We start from the raw sequence: 27,118 nt of genomic DNA on the forward strand, positions 1-27,118 counted from the left end.
TGGCATGAGCAAGGGCTTACGAGAAATCTTACCCTGCTCGAGATATTCCCTATTGTGGTGGCGGTAGAGCTATGGGCCGACCGCTTTGAGGATAGGGTAGTCATGTTCTGGTCTGATAATTTGAGCCTGGTGCACGCTGTTAACAACTTCTCAGTGGCTTCTCCTGTGGTGGTGTGGTATCTGCGGTTCCTGGTGTTGCGTTGCCTCCGCTGCAATATTCACTTATCAGCACGCCATGTGCCAAGGGTGGATAATGTGGTGGCGGATGCCTTGTCGTGTTTTCAGTGGGAGCAGTTTAGGAAGTTAGTGCCAGAGGCTGCGGCAGTGGGGTTGACTTGTCCTGCTTTTCTCTGGCAGCTTGCGGACCTGGGGGAGCCATTCTGTCGCTAGTGGGCTCGGCTTTAGCTCCGACGACTTGGGCAGCCTACGTGTCTTATTGGAGAGCTTGGGAAGAATTCTGCAGGAACCGGCAGGTTTCTGTGCGGGATGGGTCTCAGGTAATGTTGCTGGAGGGGGCTGTGCAGGCACGTTTTGCAGCACTTACATAATTTTATAAGCTGGCAGGTGGTCCTGACCCGGCAGGGTCGTTCCTAGTGAAGCAGATAGCGTGGGGTTGGGGACGCACGGAAATTAAGGTGCCAGACTTTAGGGAACCTATAACTAGCGAGAGGCTCGAGCAACTTTTGCTTGGACTGGAATGGGTGTGTTCATCCCCATATGAATGCTCATTGTTTTGGGCTGCTTTTGTGCTGGCATTCGCGGGTGCATTAGGCCATTTGTGCATTAGGCCATTGCTGCAATAGCTGTTAGCATTGGTTGCATTGAAAGTTAGCAAGTTTACTGTTGTTGTTTCAGGTTCTGCTGCGGCTGTTCGGGTCTGGATCGTGGGGCATTCTTATGTCCACTGGGCGGCCATTCGGGCTGCCGCTTCAGCTGGGGGGCAGCAATTAGGCTTCCCTACGGCCAGGGCATCTGTTAGATGGTTGGGTCAGAGGGGGATGTGCTGGCAAGAGCTCCCAATGCTTCTGCAGGTTAGACCCTAGATAGCTGTGCTGCACCTGGGGGGGAATGATGTGGGTGAGACCCCTGTGTTGGATCTCATCAGGATCATTCAGGCAGACATAGCATGGCTCCGTACTTGGTGCCCGGGGGTCCGTGTGGGATGGTCCAATATGGTGGCCAGACTCCATTGGAGGCATTTAGGTTCGGCGGGTGCTGGTTATAGAATTAGGAAAAAAGTTAATAGAGAGGTGGGGAAGACTGTTTGCGGGTCGCAGGGGTTTGTGGTTCGGCATCCTAATTTGTCAGCCGAGCAGAAGGCTTTGTACCGCCCTGATGGTGTGCATTTATCTGAGGTGGGTCTAGACTTATTCTTGGGTAATATGAGAGAGGCATTAGCCACCCAACTTTAAGTTGCGTGAGTGGTGGCGGCAAGAGTCTCTTGTTGATAGGGTGGCAAGAGGTAGTGGCCTAAATTTGAAGCCTTGGGGTGGAGTGATTGATCAGGCTGGAGGAAAGGCACAATCACTAGGTCCAAGCCTACGGTGCCTTTTCCTTGCAGGTAGACAGACCGGAAAATTCATCCTAACCCCCTTGACTAACATCTGATGGGGCGGATTCATCCGGGGGACTCCGTCATATCCCGAATCGAAATTGGGCCTCTACCTCCCAAAGTAGGAGTTATGGATAGGGACTCATGCACGCTGACATATTTGCATATGCTGTTAACCTACTAGTGTGATCATGCACACTAGCCGTTTAAATAAATGCGTTTAAGGGGAGTGACTCACCTTGGGGTTTAAGAACTGATGTTCTGGAGAGTTCTGCCTCTTTCCTCCGGTTTTCTTCAAGAAGTTGGAGTTGCCTACCCTCTCTTCCCTAAAAAAAGAGATATAGCGGGCGGCATGAGTAGCAGCTGTGTTTTTTCAGCTCTAGTTAACATGGCAGGGGTAGGTTTAGTCAAGCTAGCCTTGAGTAAGCCCGTGTTTGTAATGTTTGGGCCTCCACCAGGCTCTTATTTGGCTCTTGCGGCTGTCAAGAGCTGGGCCCCTTAAGGGCAAGAGTTATAGTTTGCTCTAGCGGCGAGAGGTAGTGGCCTAAATTTGAAGCCTTGGGGTGGAGTGATTGGTCAGGCTGGAGGAAAGGCAACATCACTAGGTCCGAGCCTAGGGTGCCTTTTCCTCGCAGGTAGGCAGACCGTAAAAATCATCCTAACCCCCTTGACTAACATCTGATGGGGCGGAGTCATCCGGGGGACTCCGTCATATCCCAAATTGAAATTGGGCCTCTACCTCCCAAAGTAGGAGTTATGGATAGGGACTCATGCACGCAGGCATATTTGCATATGCTGTTAACCTGCTAGTGTGATCATGCACACTAGCCGTTTAAATAAATGCGACCTGAGGGTCTTCCTCCCAGCTCAGTTTGTTGTGTCTTTATTTTGGAAAATAAAGGGGAGGAGTAATAAAGTTTGGTTAAGAGTGTGTCATTTCACTGGTATCCCAGAGTAGGCTATTCAGTCCTTATGATTTTCAACAGAATAACACCATTAACGTATGTGGGGATTTTTATTGATATCTAATTTCATAAATTTTTCTAAGAAATTGTGATCAACCCTATAATTACATCCTCTTGTTCCACTGTTCTAAAACAACACATTCAGGTATATTGTATTTTTTCAAATTTTGCATTTTGTATTTCATGCAATCCTTACCTTGAAAAATGTCTGAAGGCACAGAGGTTATGGAAGATGATGGCAAACATTCATTTGCGAATACTATGTCATCCAATGCAATATCAGCTACTTGATCTTTTCCAATTCCCCCTTCAAATGTGACGTGGAAATCTTCACCCATATTATGAAGTGTTAATTCCATTCTTTGCCAATAGTTTCCTTGATCTCCTGTGAGGTTTAGCAATACTATTTCATTGCTTCGAGTCACCTGATACACTGTAAGTGATCCAATGGTTTCACCAAACATGTGAAAGTAAAACATGAGCTGTAATGAAAAAAAATAAAAATATTCACTCATTATAGATATATAGAAGTGCAGCTTTAGTTTTATTCTAGCAGCATATTTTTGTTTGTTTGTGTGTGGTGGTGGGGGGGGGTAAATAAAGTATATATTACTTTATTGAATATCTAAAATGCAATTATTGTTTTACCAATCATTTCTTTACACTTATTTTAATCATTTCTTTACACTTATTTATAGCGCTGCGGAATCTGTTGGCGCTCTACAAATAACCGATAATAATAATAATAATAATAATAATAATAATAATTTACAGTTTTAATTTTATTATTTCCTTTCACAAGTAAAAAGACAAAATGTACTAGATTGTAAGTTCCCACGGGAATAGGGCCCTCAATTACTCTTGTATGTGTTTGTAAATTTTGTCCTGTCTCTTACAAGTTTTATATTATTGTTTTATTTAAATGAACTGTATCCATGGACAGCGCTGTGGAATATGATGGTGCTTCATAAATAATAGACTTGTGCATGGTCGAAAAATTTGTTTCGGTTCGGATCGATTCGGATTTTTTCTAATTTCGGTTCGGATCGATTTGAATTCAGAAAAATTTGGATGAATTTGTTTCGGATTCGTTTTGGATTCATTCGGATTCAAATTAATTCGGCTGGATTTGGTTTGATTCGGTTCTGTTCGGTTCGGAAATTCGGTATGCGTTAGGTGGGATGTGCTGTGTATTAGACTAGTATTATGTACTGTATATTAGGTGTAACCCATAGCAGAGTGATATAACCTAATATACTGTACAATACTAGTGTAATCCATGGCCATCCGAATTTACCCAATAAATCCGAACTAATTCGGATTTATTCAGTAGATTTGGTACTAAAGTAATTCGGAAATTCGAATCGATCCAAATCTCTGAATTTAACAAATTCGTCCAAATTTTGGATTCGGAACAAATCGAAACGCACATGTCTAATAAATAAAGTATAATAATAATAATAATAAATGTGCACTGATATTTCCCTACTAATATAAAGTGGTCTTCTATTACTATATTCTGTAGACAGGTTTTTTGTTTTTTTTTGCAGTTTGAGATTCACATCACAAAAATGTATATTCTTTTACTTTTTCAGCATTTAACTTACTTCATAAAATATTAAATATTTTAACTTTATATTTTTAGACAGTTTGGTCTAAGTAGTTAGATGGACCTCAAAACTGTTAGATGCAGGTTTTTATCTGCTCTGAACAATTAAATTTACATTTTACAATTACCAGATTAGGAAACATTTCTCATATCACTTTTTGCCGCTGGGTTTTATATTTGGAGTTTAGAAACCTGACAACAATCAGAAAGAAACAAGTTTCAACTGTAAATCCATTTTGTCTCATTAATTATATGTGTGTAAAAATCTACGTGGAAGATCACTTGCATAAAAACCTCATCAAAATGTTTATTTTACGTATGCTTAGATTGCTTTTTGTCTCTTAATCTTATTTTGTGCATTTCCGTGGTATCAAGGAATAAGTCTAACCACTAAAAACCAGGAGTAATGTTTTCCATTGGAATTATCACTAAATTATAAAATAATTAGCATGTCTTTTTGCTCATCTCATAATATAACAACAAATTGTTAACTGGACAGTGGAAATGACACAAATTTGGCTACTTAACATTATATTTATTGTTGTAACCTATTTTAATGTATATAGGGTGCCTTATTTTGGTAAGTTTACAATACATAGCATATTTTGCATATCAATGTTACCAGCTACAATTCCTGGTTAACCCATAATCCTTCAATTTAACCCTTGCTAACTTAGCGATATTGTGCAAATTATTCATAACCAAATCTACACAAATTGTTATTTTTAAGATTTAAACTCCTGTATATTTTTATGTATGTGTATATGACAATCTTTACAAAGGACAATTGCAAAGGGCTCATGCCAATAGGTCTATATGCAAAAAATATATAACCCAGTGCTCTATAACTTACACATTTACTATTCTAAACCAATCTCATTTTGAACAAAAATGAAAAAATGAAGAAATTAAAATGTATGCTAGAAGTTATAGATTAACACATATATGAGTAAGGCATGGGCACAAACCAAAATGTATAGATATGGTAGAAAATAAATCTAAAATAACTGATAAACCTCCTTATTGGCATGGGGGGGGCTATGTTGTCTGTATAAGAATAGATGTAGAAAACCATATTGTGCTTATCTCGAGGGTAGACCATAGGGAGAGACTACTGCCAAAAATTTATAAGGTCATAGTAAGAATGTAATCCTTTTGGATACCTAGTTTTAAGGTAAATATCCAGTAGACCTCTTGCTTTGCCAGCAGCCTCTCTCTATTCCCTCCTCTGGTTGGAGTCATGACTCTCTCTATACAGGTCCATTTAAAAGTCTCTGGACTTTTGTTGTGTGATTGAACAAAGTGTTGCACCAGGGGGGTACTTGCTTGTTCTATCCTTATACTAGATAGGTGCTCCCTAATTCTTGATCTGGCTTCACGTGTCGTCATGCCTGTATACTGTTTGTCACATTCTGTACAGGTTATAAGGTAAACAACAAAAGTCGACCTAAAATTTAAACACATATTCTTTGTGTAAGTAAAGCCTGTGACTGTGGATCTGAAATGTTCACCAAGTTTTGTCCTCTCACATGCCACACAATCTCTGTTGTGACATCTAAACATGCCTTTTGTTGTCAGCCAAGTAGATTTGTTAGGTGTGATGGGCTGTAGTTTAGTAGGGGCAACCATATTCCCAATTTATTTTATTGCGTCTGTTTGCAAATTTGCAGAGACTTTTTGAAAGGTCAGCAAAACCATCATCTGCCTTTAGCATGGGAAGATGCTTACTGACAAAATTGCAAACTTGGTTATTTGTTCAGTGTAATTTGTAATACATAGGAGACTGTCCATTGTGTTTATTTTGTTCACAGGTCGTCTCTTGGAACACAATAGTTTATGGCGATCTATTTTCTTAACAGTTTCTGCTGCCCTACTTACTGTTTCCTTTTTATAACCTCTAGATAGAAAGCTGTCTGTCAATTTTTGTGATTCTGTATTAAGTTGATCTGGGTTGGAGCAATTCCATTTCAAATAGATAAACTGTCCCTTGGCTATTCCCTGGAACACGCTCTTTGGATGACAGCTCTTCGCATGGAGAAGGGTGTTCCCAGAGATTGGTTTTCTATATACATTTGAATGTACTTTTTCACCGCATATACCCAGATATATCCAGATAATTGATACTGTACTGTAGATTCAAAAGTAAAGCTAATACCCAAATCATTGTTTTTAAGATAATGGATAAAGCTACATATATTCTTATACAGACAACATAGCCCCCCCCCCATGCCAATAAGGAGGTTTATACGTTATTTTAGATGCATTTTCTCCATATCTATACATTTTTGGTTTGTGCCCATGCCTAACCCTTGAGAACTATAACTCTGACAACAGTATGAAATAAGTATTTAAACTGTTTAGTTTTTCCCTAAACATGCATGAGGGGTGTATGGGTTACGATTAATAGAGCAGCGGAATTTGTATATAGGATAGTGAAAAGGTTGTCACCACACATACTTAAACACAGTTGTCATATATGTGTTAATCTATAACTTCTAAATTTTAATTTCTTCATTTTTTCATTTTTGTTCAAAATGAGAATGCATAGAATAGTAAATGTGTAAGTTATAGAGCACTTGGTTATATATTTGAATAGATAAATTTATATTTCTTTGCATATAGACCTATTGGCATGAGCTCTTTGCAATTGTCCTTTAATAAGATTGTCATATACGCATACATAAAAATATACTGGAGTTTAAATCTTTAAAATAACAATTTGTGTAGCTTTGGTTATGAATAATTCACCCAATATAGCCAAGTTAGCCCGTTGTGGAAAAGCAAGGGTTAAATTTAAGGATTATGGGTTAACCAATAGTGGTCACTTTTAAGAAGCAGGGAGTTTTTCCAGACTCCATTAGCTTTGACAACGGCATTCAGACGAAACGCGTCAGCTAGTCTTGCTGACCCCTACTTTTAACTTTGCAACATACATGTGTGTATTCTGATAACTTTTTATCTCATTTTTGGAATAAAGTTTATTATTTTTATGCCGGTGCTCCGCTTCTTTTTTGTTCTATGCATTGCTGACCACACTTGGCGTGTAGCACCGGCATTTAGGTATATCCCTTTTACTCCACAGAGCCCTGTGTAAAGCCTTCGCTGGATTGCAAGCAATAAATGGAAAGCGAGAGAAAGACACACACCCCCGTGGCGTCTGAAGAGGGAGACGGACCTGCCATACCAAGATGGGTTGGAGAATCCAGAAAAAGTGAGTACAAACCTCCAGTACACACAGCGTTGTGCCCTGGTGTCCTTGCTCCCCAAGACCGGACGAGTCACATCACAGGGGATAAGCTTCATAAGGCTGGAAATGTCATCTATTGCCATTCTTCCACTGTATTCAAATCACTGTTGACTGAATAAGTTTGCAGCTAACCCGTTTTGACATTGCATTGCACTGCCTTCTACATATATTTGTCCGGGTTGGTGTGGCAAGGAGTATTTCTGTCTTATATTGTAAATGTGAGGCCTTTGCAGAAATTGAAACCTATTGTAAACCTAATATTTATTTACAATCTTCAAACAAGAGTTATGCATAGGTTCAAATAAAAATAAAGTTAAAATGTAATGTTTAAATTAGATAAATAGCTTAATGGATGTGAAAGGAAGTCACAGTGTCTGGGTAGAGAACTATGTTTTACTGATTTCATAGTGAAATGGACCTTATAACCTCACAAAGAAAATTATGAAATTGGTACCATTATTTTCTTATGCCTGAGGAAACCTCTGTACTAGCGGAGAAACGCGTTGCATTTTATTGGGGCTCCGTATGAATGTTTCAACCCTCAAATTTTAAAAGATTTGTTTTATCCCTAAAACAGTTTTATATTAAAAATTATTTTGATGTTTTAACACACGCTTCTGGTCTACATGTGTTAAATCTTGCCTACTTGACCTTCTGGAAGGGAGCTGATCACCACTGTGCAGTGAGCTGGTGCACTGAAAGTCTCCAGAACGCACCTATCAGCACAACAGAGTGCTGTTGCATATTGTGAGTACCCTGTATGCATATTACACTGTACTGTTTATTTGAAAACTTATATGCACATGAAGAAATAAGTTGACACAGTCGCAATATCCGAAGTCCTGAATTAAGCATGCGTCAAGTTCCTCTCGCACAGAAACAATTTACTAATTTGCTAATCTGCCTGCATTAAAAGTTTACTTTCAGTGGTGTTTGTGCACGAACAAAAAGTTTATTTAGTGTATCACTAAATCTAATCTGGCCCTATATGTGGTAATTTGAACATTACTTGTAGTTAATTATTTCAATGAGGTGAATTAATTATCAAAATGCTAATTTAAAATTGACACATAGCGACAGGAAAGGTTTAATTGTGCAAGTCATGGATTGATCTTCCTAAAGTGCAATCAAACAAACTAATTTATCAGTAATAATGAATCAAATTGTACTGAAATCACCAGTCCCTATTGGATTTTTCATTGATTTGTGATGTGCAGTGAATGTGGGGAACTACAGATCCATAGAAAGTGACTTTTATTTGTTTTAAATTTAATTAAATTATATAAAAATCAGCACAAAACATCTAGATCTGCCATTATTTTAACTGTTACTGTACAGTTATTTTCACAGATTTCCCTCTAGAAATTTTTGTTAAACTGCCATCTGGTAGCATTTATATCCAGCTTTTCATAATCCCAAACAATGTGAATCTATAATGTGAAAAAATAAAACATGAAAATGAACTTATCTTCAGATCTTTACACTTGTAAGGTTTGTTTTTTTAATCCAGCATCACATTTAAACTTTAAAATGATATTTAATTGCATCAGGACATCATCTAATTAGCAAGGCAGAAAGCTGCCCAAAAATAAATTATTTTATATTGTACCAATTAATGGGACATGGAAGTCAAAATTATCATGATTCAAATAAAGTATGTAATTGAAAAAAATCCAATTTACTTCTATTATTAAATTGGTATTCTTAGTGTCCTTTGTTCAGGAGCCTATCTAAGTAGCCTTGGGAATGTGCACGTGGCTTCAGCATTATATGGCAGCAGTGTTTGCAGCACCATTTTTAACAATGTTATTCATTGTTGCAAATATTGCCATTTAATGCTCAAGACACGTGCACACTCCTGAGCTTACTTAGGTATGCTCTTCAACAGAGGATACCAAGTGAAAGGAGATTTGATAGCAGAAATAAATAGTAAACCTATTTTTAAATTGATGGTTTTTATGAATCATAAGTTTAATTTTGAATTAAATATCCCTGTAGCAGATATTCTTCAATTCCATGGCAGTATATATGTACCTTGCAATTCTTGCTCCATTTGCTTATCATTGGTCCAGATATCTTTGCCACTTGCATTGGCAAGCGTGGAAAAGAACTCTCAATGAAGATATAATATCCAGAAGGATTTTTCAAGGTATGATCAGTAACTGGTCCAGAGCCAATAAACGGAGTGTTACCAGACCTAAGATTCCAGTCAAAATCATCATTTTGGTTTTGTTTCCAGTCACAGAGATCAAATTCAAAATCACAGCGTCCAACAAAGGCACCTAGAAATAAATCACAATATGTTGTTAGATAAAAGCCTGTGAAATACAGCGTTAGGGTAAACTAACATGGCAGGCAATCTCTGAGTTACTTTAAAGGGACATGAAACCCATTTTGTTCTTTCATTATTCAGATAGAGCATACACTTTTAAACATTTATGCAATTTAATTCTATTACAAATGTTGCTTATTGTTTTGGTAGGATTTTTGAAGCACTACTGGGAGCTAGCTCAACAAATCGGTAAGCCAATGACAAAAATTGTATGCTCTATCTGAAAGATGAAGAAAAAAAATATCATTTCACATCCCTTTAATAATGTATTATTATTTATTTATATTTTATAGCTCCTATAGTTGATCTAACCAGGTTTTTCCAATAAAGTTGACAATACCTAGAGATTTAACTTGCATTTGGTTTCTAATATTTTGTAGAATCATCTCATTCTTGGCAAGTGTTTGATATTAAATTCTCTCCAAATATAATAATAAATAGCTGCAAAATGAAGTCTAGATGTTATAAAAACAATTTAATAAAACAAAATGGGGCAACAGGGCAGGGTACAGCACATGTTTAATAACTTTAAAAAATAACTAATATACTGTAACGTTTGTTCATTAAAGCAGTAATGAATAAATATCTCAGATATAGGTAAGATATTGGGTCTGTTTACTTGCAGCACAAATACAGTTGTACAATATATTACATTAGTAGGAGTGTGCACAGGTGAAAAATTCATTTTTTCCAAAGCTTTCAAAAATGAATATTCCGAAAATGTTGTTTTCAAAATATTTTTTTGCCATGCTATTTGGTATTCGTATCATTTTAAACTAATCTAATATTGAATATTACTTGAACCTTTACATACATTTTTGTTAATTTAATGTAAATGTTCCATTGCTACATGTGAAAAACTTCATATGAAGCGTTACATATTTACTTTTAGTATTAGCTGTTAACTCTTCCAGCTTTCACTGTTCACCCTATCCTTCCTACCTCTCCTCTTCCCCCTATGCTTCCTGCTTCCCCTGTTCACCCTATGCTTCCTGCTTCCTGCATCCCCTGTACACCCTATCCTTCCTGTTTCCCCTGTTCACCTATGCTTCCTTAGTGCCTCTCCTCTTCCCCTATGATTCCTGCTTCCCCTGTTCACCCTAAGCTTTCGGTTTCCCCTCTTCATCCTATCCTTCCAGCCTCTCCTCTTCCCCCTATACTCCCTGTTACCCCTGTTCACACTATCCTTCCAGCTTCCCCTGTTTACCCTATCCTTCCTCCCTCTCCTCTTCACCCTATGCTTCCTGCTTCCCCTGTTCACCTTATGCTTCCTGCTTCACCTGTTCACCCTATTCTTCCAGCCTCTCCTCTTCCCTTTATTTTCCTGCTTCCCCTGTTCACACTATCCTTCCTGCCTCTCCTCTTCACCCTATGCTTCCTGCTTCCCCTGTTCACCCTATTCTTCCAGCCTCTCCTCTTACCTTTATTTTCCTGCTTCCCCTGTTCACCCTATGTTTCCTACTTTTACTGTTCACCCTATCCTTCCTGCTTCCCCTGTTCACATTAACCTTCTTACTTCCCCTCTTCCCCCTTTGCTTCCCGCTTCCCATGTTCACCATATTCTTCCTAGTTTCACTGTTCATGCTATCTTTCCTGCTTCCTGTGTTAACCCTATCCTTCCTGCTTTCTGTGCTTACATTATCTTTCCTGCTTCTCCTCTTTCCCCTATACTTTCTGCTTTCTCTGTTCACCCTATCCTTCCTGTCTCTCCTCTTCCCCTAATACTTCCTGCTTCTCCTGTTAACCCTATCCTTCCTGCTTTCACTGTCCCCCTATCCTTCCTGCTTTCACTGTTTAACCTATCCTACCTGCTTCTCCTGTTAACCCTATCCTTCCTGCTTTCACTACCCCCCTATCCTTCATGCTTTCACTGTTTAACCTATCCTACCTGCTTCTCCTGTTCACCCTATCCTTCCTGCTTTCACTGCCCCCCCATCCCTCCTGCTTTCACTGTTTAACCTATCCTACCTGCTTCTCCTGTTCACCCTATCCTTCCTGCTTTCACTGTCCCCCCCTATCCTTCATGCTTTCACTGTTTAACCTATCCTGCCTGCTTCTCCTGTTCACCCTATCCTTCCTGCTTTCACTGCCCCCCCTATCATTCCTGCTTTCACTGTTTAACCTATCCTGCCTGCTTCTCCTGTTCACCCTATCCTTCCTGCTTTCACTGTCCCCCTATCATTCCTGCTTTCACTGTTTAACCTATCCTACCTGCTTCTCCTGTTCATCCTATCCTTCCTGCTTTCACTGCCCCCCTATCCTTCTTGCTTTCACTGTTTAACCTATCCTACCTGCTTCTCCTGTTCACCCTATCCTTCCTGCTTTCACTGCCCCCCACTATCCTTCCTGCTTTCACTGTTTAACCTATCCTACCTGCTTCTCCTGTTCACCCTATCCTTCCTGCTTTCACTACCCCCCTATCCTTCCTGCTTTCACTGTTTAACCTATCCTACCTGCTTCTCCTGTTCACCCTATCCTTCCTGCTTTCACTGCCCCCCCCTATCCTTCCTGCTTTCACTGTTTAACCTACCCTACCTGCTTCTCCTGTTCACCCTATCCTTTCTGCTTTCACTGCCCCCCCTATCCTTCCTGCTTTCACTGTTTAACCTATCCTACCTGCTTCTCCTGTTCACCCTATCCTTCCTGCTTTCACTGCCCCCCCCTATCCTTCCTGGTTTCACTATTTAACCTATCCTACCTGCTTCTCCTGTTCACCCTATCCTTCCTGCTTTCACTGCCCCCCCCCCTATCCTTCCTGCTTTCACTGTTTAACCTATCCTACCTGCTTCTCCTGTTCACCCTATCCTTCCTGCTTTCACTGTTCCCCCTATCCAACCTGCTTCCTGAGGACTGGACATTAGAAAGTTAAGAAACAGTTCTAAGGCCAACAAAACTTAACAGCTACAGCTAATGAGTAGGTTGTTAGCTGTATTGGGTACTGTAAGTCAGCGAAGAGCTGAGGATAGGGATCCACATCAGGCCAGAGAAACAGATCCAGGGGGGGTTGTAAATCATTATGCATTTAATTGTAAATATATATAAGTATGTGTGTATATCCAAAATAAAATAAAAAAATTAAAAAAATAACATGTTGTTGCAGTTATGTGTTAATTAAAAATAGCATCAAAATGATTATTAAATCCTTATGTGACAAAAATAAACAAATATTCGGATATTTCCACATCATGAACTTCATTGCACCTCAACATATGACTCCCAGGGTATATGGACTAAAATGCACCTCAACATATCAACATCTGTGTAGTGATACTATGGGGTCGATTTATCAATCTCTGGCAGACATGATACGCTGTCGGCATTTAACATTGCACAAGCAGTTCTGGTTAACTGCTTGTGCAATGCCGCCCTTGGCAGATTCGGGGGTGTCAATCAACCCGATCATACATGATCGGGCTGATCGATGTACGCAGCCTCAGGGGAGGCATATGAATTAGGAGGCAGCGGTCTAAAGACTACTGCTTCTTTACTCCTGTTTTTGGCGAGCCTGAAAAAAAACCCCAATAAAAATAAGTAAAAAGAATAGGACACTACAATGTTCTTTTAGTAAGTTTATTAACTCAAATGGTGGTCATACAAAACACAATGGTTGCATGTTGGTCTATCAATTTGGTCTTTGTGATACTTTATAGGAACAGCAAAGTCAAAAATAAACTTTATGATTCCGAATAAGAAACAGCACTTTACTTCTATTATCAAATTTACTTTATTGTCTTAGTATCCTTTGTTGAAGAGACGGCTTAGGAGCAGCAATGCACTACTGGGAGACAGCTAAACACATAGGTGAGCCAATGACAAGAGGTCTATATATATGCAGACATTTAATGATGTGTTTTATGTGGTACTATAGGTTTTGGAGTCTTTTGAATACCCAGATTATACAGCTACAGTGCATGATGTATGGAGCATACAGTTACTTACTGCAGGTGTAAGGGTTTTCATCTGAGTTATCTGCACAATCATTTACAAAGTCACACAGGTTGTCTTTCGGAATGCAGTATCTGTTGGAACACATAAACTCTTCAGACGTACAGTCCTTGTCAGGGATCATTATGGGTGCACAGTCTTGGAAAGAAATATCATCCACGGTCACATCTCCAACATAACTGACCCCACGTTTAGCTCGAAGGACAATCTACAATAACAAAATGTGTCCACTCAGTGCTTATTTTAAACACACATCACTTTTTTTTAATAATATTTATGCAGAGTCGTCCAAATAAGACAGATTAGATAAAAATGATTAGGGAATAATTAAACATTGTATTATTTTATTAAATGGACATTGCAAACTATTGGGGGACGATTTATCAAGGGCAGAACGACCCCTGATGCCCCTGTTTCCCTGTGAGCCTTCAGGCTCGCCGGAAACAGCAATTATGAAGCAGCAATCTTAAGACTGCTGTTTTTTAACTGGTCCGCTGCCTCTGAGACTGTGGACATCAATCCGCCCGATCATATACGATCGGTGCTAATACAATAAGCAATATTGTAATAAATATTTGTAGTGATTTGCTGTAATTCATTATTTCTTATTATATCAAACTAGCAATACATTTCTCAGGTGTAAAGAGGTTAAACACATTGGTAAAGTCCTACTTGGGAGCCACAAGCATTGCAGCTCTTGAGCAGAATATGAAAGTTGGTAAACCTATCAGAAGTAGTGTGGCAAGTACTCTGACTGCCTATTATAATTGGCTCATCACCAGTTTCCTGCTTGGGAGTTAAAGGGCTTATGGCTCCTGAGTGGGAATTTCCCTATGTGTTTAATACTACCAAAAGGGTTAGCTAATAAATCAGGGAATTAAATGTTTCCATCAAAATTAAACTTATTTCATATGAGTTATTGGTATATAACCATGTAAATCGTCTTTACTTCATGGGTAATTTAAATACAATAACTATTTTGTAGGTTGTTAAAAAAGCATTGTACCACACAGAACACAACTAAATGTCAGTGCTAAATATACAATATATGCCAAAGCATATTGTGATTTCCCTTCACAAACTGCTTCATTACCTAAGCGAGTGGCATTACCCTAGGACTCCTCATTTGCTTCAGTACATTCCAAAGCCCACTGTTTTCTAAACTAGCAGAAATGCATTTAGCTTTAATTACTGAGCAAGAAAACACATTACTGAACATATGGTAAGACAAATTAATAAATATTCATCTGACATTATGTATGCTCCTATATTTCAATATCACTTCTGTAAATGAGACTCTGTTTAACTGCTGGACATGATGTTAAATTGGAAATGAGGGATACAATTGTGTATAGGGATGTTCATCTCTGAATTGGTGTGCAGAGAACAGTTATATTTATTAAAGGAAAAGCAAAGCAAGTCTGCAAATTAGTGGTATATTTAGATTATGTGCTGCCCTAGGCACTGGGAAATTTGGTGTCCCCAACCCTTCCAATTTGTCAAAATAATTATGACAACTGGAAGCTAGGAACACATGGAGGGGTTATGCAGATAACCAAGTATTATGGCTTTCTAATAAATTATTTAATATTTGCAGAGCATAACAGTGGATAGAACTACCCTTCAAACGTTACTGCCATTACATCCCACTGCAATAATATAATACCAGCAGCACCGTGACCTTGAGATACAGATACTCAACTTTATTCCAGCATAGAGGGAACAGAAAAAGACAACGTTTCGGGCTATCTGCCCTTATTCATGTCATAACAGGTAATACCCAAAATGCTCACCTTTATGCACAATCACAGGTGGTTTAATTAATTTGACCTTTTCATTAACTCCTTCATACTTCTTGCAGAGTTTACTTATATTATATCTCCACCTAGTGGTATCTAGTATATTAACATTTAAAACAAAAACAGAACATTGTGGCAGCGAATATCTATACAAATAAATTCCATTCCATGTCCCTATTCATTCCTTTTGGATACATAGGGGCATATGTATCAAGCTCCGTATGGAGCTTGTTGCCCCGTGTTTCTGGCGAGCCTGCAGGCTTGCCAGAAACAGCAGTTATGAAGCAGCGGTCACAAAGACCGCTGCTCCATAACCTGTCCACCTGCTCTGAGCAGGCGGACAGACATCGCCGGAAATCAACCCGATCAATTATGATCGGGTTGATTGACACCCCCCTGCTGGCAGCCTATTGGCCGTGAGTCTGCAGGGGGCGGCGTTGCACCAGCAGCTCTTGTGAGCTGCTGGTGCAATGCTGAATACGGCGAGCGTATTGCTCACCGTATTCAGCGAAGTCTGGCGGACCTGATCTGCTGTGTCGGATCAGGTCCGCCAGAGCATGATAACTAGAGGCCATAGAATCTAATTTATAAATCCAATGTGCTTCTCGCCTCTTAAGATGAAGCTCTCTATTACCTCCCCTTCTTAAAGGGGCAACATGTTCAATTATCTGAAATCTAAGTTGAGAGACAGAATGACCAGCTTAAACAAAGTGGTGAGCCACTGGACCTTCCTTATCCTTACGTCTTATTGCTGATTTATGCTCTGTCTTTCTGTCTCTCACTTTTTGGGGCATCTCGTCCAAATAAATAATCCCACATGGACATTTCATTAAATGAACTACATAAGTAGTATTGCATGTGTGAAATCCACAGATTTTGAATTTCTGACCTGTAAGGGGATGTGTGAATGTATCTCCTTTAATCATACTATTGCAATTTGAACATGATAGACAAGGGAAGCAACCATTCCTCTTGGATGTAATATATCCTGTATTATCTGTTTTATTGCTGCCTACATCAGCCCTCACCAATCTATCCTTAATATTGCAAGACCTTCTATATGCTGAAAGGGGATAACTTTTAAAAACCTCTTGTGATGGATGACAATCCCTCAATAAGTGCCAATGTTTCCTCACAAAAACAGATTTATATACTAAAGAGACAGATTGCAACAGTTTGTTGCACTTTACTAGTGCACATCCAGAGACCATACTTAAGTCCCTTCCATATAGCCAATTATTGAGAGTGAGATGCATTGTACAAGATGACTCTTTGATTAAAACCAGATTAAGTGAGATGGGTAATACGTTTATTGTAAGGGGTTACCCTAAATCTAATATTCATGAAACTATTAAAAAAGTCCATGAAATTCCCAGAACAGAGGTATTGAGACTAAATGAAGGGAGTAAACAAAAACAGAATAGAATGGCTTTTGTTTCTTAGTATAATGTGCTGAGTAAACGTATTTCAGGGATTGTGGGGAAACATTGGCACTTATTGAGGGATTGTCATCCATCACATGAGGTTTTTAAAAGTTATCCCCTTTCAGCATATAGAAGGTCTTACAATATTAAGGATAGATTGGTGAGGGCTGATGTAGGCAGCAATAAAACAGATAATACAGGATATATTACATCCAAGAGGAATGGTTGCTTCCCTTGTCTATCATGTTCAAATTGAAATAGTATGATTAAGGGAGATACATTCACACATCCCCTTACAGGTCAGAAATTCAAAATCTGTGGATTTCACACATGCAATACTACTTATGTAGTTTATTTAATCAAATGTCCATGTGGGATTATTTATTTGGGCGAGACGACCCAAAAAGTGAGAGACAGAATGATACAGCATAAATCAGCAATAAGACGTAAGGATAAGGAAGGCCCAGTGGCTCACCACTTTGTTGAAGCTGGTTATTCTGTCTCTCAACTTAGATTTCAGATAATTGAAAATGTTGCCCCTTTAAAAAGGGGAGGTAATAGAGAGCTTCATCTTAAGAGGCGAGAATCACATTGGATTTATAAATTAGATTCTATGTATCCAAAAAGAATGAATAGGGACAATGGGCACCATGTACTAAATGGCAGGCGGACAGCTTCTTAACTCGTGAAGCTGTCCGCCCGCCTTCGCTACACACGGGCAGCGGATCTGTTGATCCGCTTGCCCGTATGTATCATTACACACTCATCGGAGTGTGTAATGCACGCCCCTTCAATCGCACGACCAATCACGCGACTGAAGGGGCTGTCAATCACCGAGAGCGAGCGTGCTCTTGGTGATTTTGCTTCGCCACCTAAGAGGTGGTGTAGGGTGTAGGAAGCAGCGGTCTAATGACTGCTGCTTCTTACATTGCGGGAAGCAGGCTCGCATATGCGAACCTGCCCCGCAAAGGCTCCGGAGCAGCTTTTGCTGCTTCGTACATGGAGCCCAATGAATGGAATCTATTTGTATAGATATTCGCTGCCACAATGTTGTGTTTTTGTTTTAAATGTTAATATACTAGATACCACTAGGTGGAGATATAATATAAGTAAACTCTGCAAGAAGTATGAAGGAGTTAATGAAAATGTCAAATGAATTAAACCACCTGTGATTGTGTATAAAGGTGAGCATTTTGGGTATTACCTGTAATGACATGAATAAGGGCAGATAGCCGAAACATTGTCTTTTTCTGTTCCCTCTATGCTGGAATAAAGTTGAATATCTGTATCTCAAGGTCACGGTGCTGCTGGTATTATATTATTACTTTGATTGTTTGGGGTTGCAGGCCCCTACAGCTTGCTCGTGAGTTACAAGGAGGTGCTGGACAGTGACATTGACTGTTTTCTATTGTTAAATCCCACTGCCCTAGGCACAGACCTAGTTGGTCTAAGCAAAAAAAAAAAAAAACCCTGGCTACAAATTGTAACAAGTTTATATGTTTTGTTTATTTGTTTCACCTCATAGCTTCAATGCAAAGTCAGCAGTGTAGATAAGAAACAAAACATAACATACAGTGATTTAAAATCAACCATTGTCCTCATGGGTGATTTTTCAACTCAAAAATAGGAATTAAAACGTGATGACAGAGCCAGGGTATGGGAACATGTCCCATGAAAAAATTAAATTAGATGAAATGAGTCACATGGGTCAGAGCATTCGAATGGGGAATTGTAGGGAATTAGAAAAACAGGAATAATATGCAATGCTTACTATTATGTGAACACAAAGGATGGTTGTACCAGAGTCACCTATGCATATTTGTCACAATGTATTACAACCCTCTCTGGCATCCAAGAGGTTAACTGTAGCCTGCAATTAAATGGATTTTATATCAAAAAGTATCTGTGGGTTCCAACATTCCTTTGTGAAAAACAAAAGCCTGCATTCTATGAACAGTTCTTGTGCTGATCTTGTACCATAACAAGATGGGAATGAGGAGCACAGGAAATATTGCAGAATTGCTTAAAGGGCCATAATACCCAAATGTTTAAACACTTGAACGTGATGCAGCATAGCTGTAAAAAGCTGACTAGAAAATATCTCCTGAACATCTCTATGTAAAAAAGAAAGAAATTTTACCTCAAAAGTTCCTCAGTAGCCACCTCCCATTGTAAAGGATTTCTAAGCAGCATTTTAGTGTGTCTGTCCTGGGACATCTGAAGGGATGAGCATCGTGCACTCTCATCTTATTTCACCAATCAGGTAAAGGAAGTTTACAATGAAATCTCATGAGAGTCAAGTCAAATCTCATGAGATCACAGTAAAAGTTCATGACCTCAGCACTGCTGATGCTGATTGGCTGCTGTTCATTTCTTCATTTTTTTTAATTTTTTTACCTGCAGCTGGGAGCAGTTGAGTATAACTTTTTACACAGAACTTACTCTGCTGAGCTGAGGAGATTGTGAGATAAAATATCTTCCTTTTTTACATAGAGATGCTCAGGTGATATTTTCCTGTCAGCTTTTTACAGTTATACTGCATCAGTTTCAAGTGATTTAGCATATGAGTATTATGTCCCTTTAAAAGGGAAAATTTGTCAAATGTGCCACAGTATACTTTGTGACAGAATATAATATTTTAAAATTGTTATTTTATTACGCCTATATTACGTTTATTATTAAGTTTTGCGCTATAGAGGGTGTGAAAGAACGCAACAAAAGTTGCATTATTTCACCCCCCATAGCACTGCCATTACAAGTTTCTAAAAAGCTGCCTTGTGCATGCGATATGGTGGCAATGAGCTCCATCCTCACAAAATCCAAGGGCTGCTTTGACCTGCTTGTGCAAGTTTTCCCCATAGACATCAATGGGGAGAGAGTGTTAAAAAAAATAACACCTGAAGCGCGGAATGGCGATCGCCGTAACTCAACCCTATTGATATCTATGGGGAAAAAAGTTAAGTTTAAACCTAACACCCTGACATAAACCCCAAGTCTAAACACCCCTAATCTGCCACCCCCGACATTGCTGACACTGAAATAAAGTTATTAACCCCTAATCTGCTGCTCCCGACATCGCTGCCACTAATAAAAGTTATTAACCCCTATTTCACTGCTCCCCGACATCACCACCACTGTAATAAAGTTATTAACCCCTATTCCCCGCACCCTAACATTGCCGACACAATAATAAAGCTATCAACCCCTATTCTGCCGCTCCCTGACATCGCCGCCACTAAATAAAGTTATTAACCCCTAAACCTCTGGTCTCCCACATCACCGCCACTAAATTAAACTATTAACCCCTAAACCTAACAACCCCCTAACTTTAAATTAAAATTACAATATCCCTATCTTAAAATAAATAAAAACTTACCTGTGAAATAAAAAAAAAATAAGTTTAAATTAGCAATTAACCTAACAAAACTATTATACTAAACTATTATACTAAAATTAAAATAACTACCAATTAAAAAAACTAAATTACACATTTAAAAAAACTAACACTACTAAAAAAATAAAAAAAAATACTAAATTACAAAAAATAGCAAACACTAAACAATTACACCTAATCTAATAGCGTTATAAAAATAAAAAAAGCCCCCCCAATAAAAAAAACCTAGCCTACAATAAACTGCCAATAGCCCTTAAAAGGGCCTTTTGTAGGGCATTGCCCTAAAGAAATCAGTTCTTTTACCTGTAAAAAAAATACAAGGACCCCCAACAGTAAAACTAACTAATTCTAACAAAAATCTAAGCTACCCGTTGCCCTGAAAATGGCATTTGTATGGGCATTGCCCTTAAAAGGGCATTTAGCTCTTTTAAAAAAGCCCAAACCCTAATCTAAAAAAAAAAAAAAAACACCCAAAAAAAGTAAAAAAAAAACCCTAACACTAACCTCCGACGATCCACTTACAGTTTCTGAAGTCCGGACATTCAAGTGGCGACAAGTCTTCATCCAGACTGCAAGGTCTTCATCCATCCAGCCGGCATATTCTATATTCGTCTAGGCGTTATCTTCTATCTTCATCCCGGTGGCATCTTCTATCTTCATCAACCAATAGAATTTCAGTAGCTCTCATCCTATTGACTGATTTGAATTTCAAAAATCAAATCAGCCAATAGGAATGCAAGGGACGCCATTTTGAAAAGGCTCCCTTGCATTAAAGATTCAGTGTACGGCGGCAACCATATGTAGAGGAAGCTCCGCGCCGGATGTCTTAAAGGATGGACCCGCTCGGCACTCCTGGGTGAAGATAGAAAACGCTGCCGGGATGAAGATAGAAGATGCCGCCTGGATGAAGATAGAAGACACCGCCTGGATGGATGAAGACCTCGCTGCCTGGATGAAGACTTCTCGACGCCTGGATGTCCAAACTTCAGAAACTGTAAGTGGATCGTCGGGGGTTAGTGTTAGGTTTTTTAAACTATTTTTGGGTGGGGTTTTTTTAGATTAGGGTTTGGGCTTTTTTAAAAGAGCTAAATGCCCTTTTAAGGGCAATGCAAAAGAGCTAAATGCCATTTTAAGGGCAATGCCCATACAAATGCCCTTTCCAGGGCAATGGGTAGCTTAAGTTTTTGTTAGAGTTAGGTTTTTTTATTTTGGGAGGTTGGTTGGGTGGTGGGTTTTACTGTTGGGGGGGGGTCTTTGTATTTTTTTACAGGTAAAAGAGACGATTTCTTTAGGGCAATGCCCGACAAAAGGCCATTTTAAGGGCTATTGGTAGTTTATTGTAGGCTAGGGTTTTTATTTTTAATTTTTATTTTTATAGGGCTATTAGATTAGGTGTAATTGTTTTTATTTTGGATAATTTCGTTTTGTTATTTTTGGTAATTTAGTGTTTGTTATTTTTTGTAATTTAGTATTTTTTATTTTTTGTAATTTTAGATTTAAATTTTTTTAGTAGAGTTAGTTTTTTTTAATGTGTAATTTAGTTTATTTAATTGGTAGTTATTTTAATTTTACTATAATAGTTGTTAGGATTGTTAGTTTAAACTTAGGTTTTTTTAATTTTTATTCTTATTTATTTTAAGATAGGGATATTGCAATTTTAATTTAAAGTTAGGGGGTTGTTAGGTTTAGGGGGTTAATAGTTTAATTTAGTTTTTTGCAATGTGGGGGCTGGCGGTTTAGGGGTTAATAGGTTTATTTAGTGGCGGTGATGTGGGAGGCCAGAGGTTTAGGGGTTAATAACTTTATTTAGTGGCGGCGATGTTGGGGTACGGCGGAATAGGGGTTAATAACTTTATTATAGTGGTGGTAATGTCGGGGAGAGGCGGAATAGGGGTTAATAACTTTTATTAGTGGAGGCGATGTCGGGAACGGCAGATTAGGGGTTAATAACTTTATTATAGAGTTTGCGATGCAATAATAATGCACAGCTAGTAAACTGAAAACAGAAGCTTAAATAGATTTATAAAAAAAAATAGTGCATTAGTGCAAAAACACAATTATTTAATTTCAACTGTATTTTAAACAAAAATTAAAAAAAATAAAAAAAATAAGAAAAGTTTGTACAAACCTGGAAAAAAGACAGTGCTCCCAAAAATACTTCAGCTCTCTTCCACTGTGCACCTTGTTTTCCACTTTGCGACCAAAGTTCATGTGTTATATTCCCAGATTTAATAAGTACCTGCACATCAGAAAAAGTAAAATAACAGAAATACTTCTAATATTCGTAATTTTCAAATTAACTTTAGGGGCTGTTGCTTAATAAAAAAGTTAATATCACTTTGTTAAAGGGTCCATAAACACATCAAGATTTCAGTATACAATGCTCAGTTACACATAGTACAACACCTTGGCATTAAACTCTTGGGGGCCGATTTATCAAGCACCGTATGGAGCTTGATGCCCCTTGTTTCCGGCGAGCTTTCAGGCTCCATAACTTTCAGCTTGCTCTGAGGCCGTAGACAGAAATCAACCAGATCGAATATGATCGGGTTGATTGACACCCCCTGCTTTCGGCTGATAGTCTGCAAATCTGCAGGCATTGCACCAGCAGTTCACAAGAACTGCTGGTGCAATAATAAATGCAGACAGCGTATGCTGTCGGCATTTATCAATGTGCAGCGGACATGATACGCAACATCTTATGTCCCCTTGCACTATGTTAAATATACCCCTTGTTATTAACTTTGCCCCTTTCATTTAACTTAGCTTAAAAAAATGGCTTTTCTATTTTTCAGATCTGGAAAAGTACCCTGCAGACTGCTCAAGGCTAACCATGCTACATATGTTTAATAACAACAGATAACTGCAAAACAATGTATTTTATACATAATGATGGTAGCTAGCCTTGTTGTTTGTTGTCTTAAGCCCGGATTGGCTCCTCCAAAAAAGGCAAGGGGGGTGGAGAGTTTCGCTATTGAAAAACAGTATTCAAAAACCATATATTACTTTGTTTTAAAAAATGTTTATTATAATATTATATTCTATAGCAAGGAAGCAGAAATCCATATAGTTTGCAGAAATCGCAAAATAAGTCAAAAAGCCTCCATGCAAAAAATGCACTTTTTTAGCACACATTTTTCAAACATTATGGCCTTGATTACAAGTGGAGTGCCTAAATTGCGCTATCACAAGTGCTATATTTGCGCTCCACTCAGTAATACCAGAGCATGCAAATATGCGCTGGTGTTACAAGTTCAGCGCAATGTTAACGTGACCTCATGATCGCATTGCCTGCGTTGGGCACCAAATTAAAAATATACACATATTAAAACATATATATATATATACATATACTTTATATTTAAAGTAAAAACACAGTCCCCATCGGCTTCAAAGTAAAGGCATTTTCAGTGCTGTTTTTTTCTAACACCCCACATTCCCTCATTTTAACCACTTATCTGCAGTTATTTTAAAAAATAAAGGAGCTCATATTTTTTATTTTAAGAAAATAACTGTCCACTTTATTTGGGGGCAATTGGGACACATTTTTTAATTAAATAGAGGTCTGACCTCTGGTTAATTGCGCTAATCGCAAAGGGCTCCGACTTGTAATGGCTAGTTATTTCCATGCACCTGTAAATCTAGCCCTATATGATTCTAAGGCTTAAATCAATATTCTACCTTAAAACAGCAATATTTAAAACTTTGTCCATATGATCAAATTTAAAAAAGGTTATCAAATTAAAAAAAGTTTGAATTAAAGGATATAAGAGAAAACTCTAGTAAAACATATGACAAACAAACAAGGGTTTGATGATCTAAAGCCCTCTGCTCTGGCAAGATTATCTAAGAAGCCTTTTCAGTTCTGTTAGATCCCTCAGATAATTTTAGACAGGTTAGTGTAAGTAGTTATAGACTGAAGCTTCTTAAGGTTTAACACTGCTTGAGGGCAGGAGCCTAGCAGTTGGATTTTTAAAGTGACATTGTTGAAAGTGTGGTTATGGCTTACCTTATAAGCTGTTGCTAGGGTTTATTCTGCCTCTTTCCTGCTGGGATATTCATCTGTTCACCCTCCCTCCCTAACGTCTATTCTGTTTACAGGTTCATTTTACACGTAGGCGGCACAGATAAACACAAAACAGAGGGGCGCCTCATGTGTAGATGAAAAATGCCACCAGCAAAAAAACATCCATAGATGTCAAATAGGTACTCACATGTAGCAATAGCACCCTTATGTGCTGGTAGTTGCAGGCTGATGACTCAGGGTGCATCAGCTAACCCTTGTCCTGGCTTCAGGCTGGAAAAGAGGATGCGAGTTCCAAGAACAGTAGGCCCCAGGATGCAGTTCCAACAGATAATAAGATGCTTGCACTTAGCTTTTGTTAAAAATGGTTTATTTAAAAATCACATTTAAAACATCAAGCAATAAGTGGAGGGGGCATAGACATATAGCCCCCTGTATGCACAGAGACTCAGCTTCCTTAGGGTTGTGTTAGTTGCTGGTGGCTGGAGCATGGGCAATTGTGCTAGCTCTAAGAAGTAAGTCCACGGCGGTAAATGAGCTCGGCCCTTGGCTGACTGATGCCATACATATCTAGCCAGTGTTACCTTGTTGCCTACTGGCTTGCGAGTTAATGTATTTTCATACGCGGCAGTATCAGGGCCAAATTTTTATTGCCAGGGTTTGGACAGAGTAGGGGGTGAGCTAATGGGAGGGGCAAGATACTCCAGGTCTGAGCCTGCGGAGGCCCTCCCCGTGGGTCTGCTGACTTAAGACTCCAGAGTCTTGCACTTGCACTTTTTGAGTGCCTGGCCCTGATTTGCTTCACAGCCTAATTACTTGGGGCCCTGACCTGCCATTGCTTGGGTTTATAATTATAGACAAAGGAACTCAGTAGCCGCCTCCCTTCTCTATTTGGAGAAAAAAATATTTATTTTCTGAAAAAGTTTAGTCATTGCCTTTCAAGTTATTGAAATTATTTATTAATAAAGAAACCATGTTGGTCTTTAACATCCAGCTCCTGACTTTCTGTGTTTTTTGTTCTAGCTGAGGCTATACTTGGTGTGTGGTTCTTAGTTAGCTCTAGGCAACTGCCCGGTATTGGGTGCGTTTAATCCTTTGGCAAATTTTAGCTTGCAAACTATTTTTTTTTTCTTTTTTTCTTTTTTTTTCTGTGCAGGTTCTGTATGTGAATGCTCAAAAAAGCCCCAAAGATTTTGCAAGATTTCTTTCCATATATAGTTTCTAATCATTGGGCCCTAAAAAACAAGTGTATTTAAGGCTAAAGCCAATTGACAAACTCTCATGGTTCAGATGGATCATGTAATATTAAGAATGTTTTCCATTTACTTCTGTTATGAAATTTGTTACATTCTCTTTGTATCTTTTGCTGAACAGCATATCTTAGAAGGTTCAGGAGCATGCAATGGACTAATGAGAGCTACAGTTCAATCAACTGTGTTTACTCTATTTAAATCATAATGACAACAGAAACTACCCAAATAATCCTGATCAAAAGTTTACATACCCTGGTGATTTTGGCCTGATAACATGCACACAAGTTGACACAAAGGGGTTTGAATGGCTACTAAAGGTAGCCATCCTCACCTGTGATCTGTTTGCTTGTAATTAGTGTGTGTGTATAAAAGGTCAATGAGTTTCTGGACTCCTGACAGACCCTTGCATCTTCATCCAGTGCTGCACTGACATTTCTGGATTCTGAGTCATGGGGAAAACAAAAGAATTGTCAAAGGATCTGTGGGAAAAGGTAGTTGAACTGTATAAAACAGGAAAGGGACATACAAAGATATCCAAGGAATTGAGAATGCAAATCAGCAGTGTTCAAAATGAGGGGTTCTGTTTGATAACATACTGCATTCATCTTGCCATCAATTCTGACCAAATTTCCTGTGCCTTTGTAGCTCAAACATCCCCAAAACATCAGCGATCCACCTCAGTGTTTCACAGTAGGAATGGTGTACCTTTCATCATAGGGCATGTTGACTCCTCTGCAAATGTAGCGTTGTGACCAAAAAGCTCAATTTTGGTCTCATCACTCCAAATGACTTTGTGCCAGAAGGTTTGAGGATTGTCTCTGTGCTGTTTGGCGTATTGTAAGCGGGATACTTTGTGGCATTTGAGTAGTAATGGCTTTCTTCTGGCGACTCAACCATGCAGCCCATCTTTCTTCAAGTGCCTCCTTATTGTGCATTTTGAAACAGCCACACCACATGCTTTCAGAGAGTCCTGTATTTCACCTGAAGTTATTTGTGGTTTTGTCTTTGCATTCCGAACAATTTTCCTGGCAGTTGTGGCTGAAATTTTAGTTGGTCTACCTGACCATGGTTTGGTTTCAGCAGAACCCCTCATTTTCCACTTATTGATTAGAGTTTGAACACTGCTGATTTGCATTCTCGATTGCTTGGATATCTTTTCATATCCCTTTCCTGTATAATACAGTTCAACTACCTTTTCCCGCAGATCCTTTGACAATTCTTTTGCTTTCCCCATGACTCAGAATCCAGAATCTTCAGTGCAGCACTGGATGAAAGATGCAAGGGTCTGTCAGGAGTAGAGTTGCCACCTCAGCCATGTTTTCCTGGACACTTATGAGTTACACATGTTGCAGGGTGTGCAGAGGGTAACATGAATTGCATCCCTGGACAGCGCACAAATAGTGACACTGGACAGTTCTATTCATGTTCCTGTCTGCACACCCTGCAGCATGTATAACTTATGTGTCCAGGAAAACATGGCCGAGGTGGCAACCCTAGTCAGGAGTCCAGAAACTCATTGACCTTTTATACACACACTAATTACAAGCAAACAGATCACAGGTGAGGATGGTTAC

The 27,118-nt window shown here is 38.9% G+C and overlaps 1 protein-coding gene across 1 annotated transcript in view; it reads right to left on the bottom strand.

Annotated features, from left to right (window-relative positions):
• MALRD1 (MAM and LDL receptor class A domain containing 1) overlaps positions 1-27,118 on the bottom strand; it is a 998,487-nt gene that overhangs the window by 627,016 nt on the left and 344,353 nt on the right. Inside the window, exons 14-17 of the mRNA XM_053715701.1 lie at positions 22,396-22,506; positions 13,645-13,858; positions 9,408-9,655; positions 2,714-2,999 (exon numbers count right to left, since the gene is read on the bottom strand). Coding sequence (XP_053571676.1) covers positions 2,714-2,999; positions 9,408-9,655; positions 13,645-13,858; positions 22,396-22,506 — 859 coding nt within the window. The remainder of the gene's footprint in view (positions 1-2,713; positions 3,000-9,407; positions 9,656-13,644; positions 13,859-22,395; positions 22,507-27,118) is intronic.

The sequence above is a fragment of the Bombina bombina genome, chromosome 5 (assembly GCF_027579735.1).
Source record: "Bombina bombina isolate aBomBom1 chromosome 5, aBomBom1.pri, whole genome shotgun sequence".
NCBI lineage: Eukaryota > Metazoa > Chordata > Amphibia > Anura > Bombinatoridae > Bombina > Bombina bombina.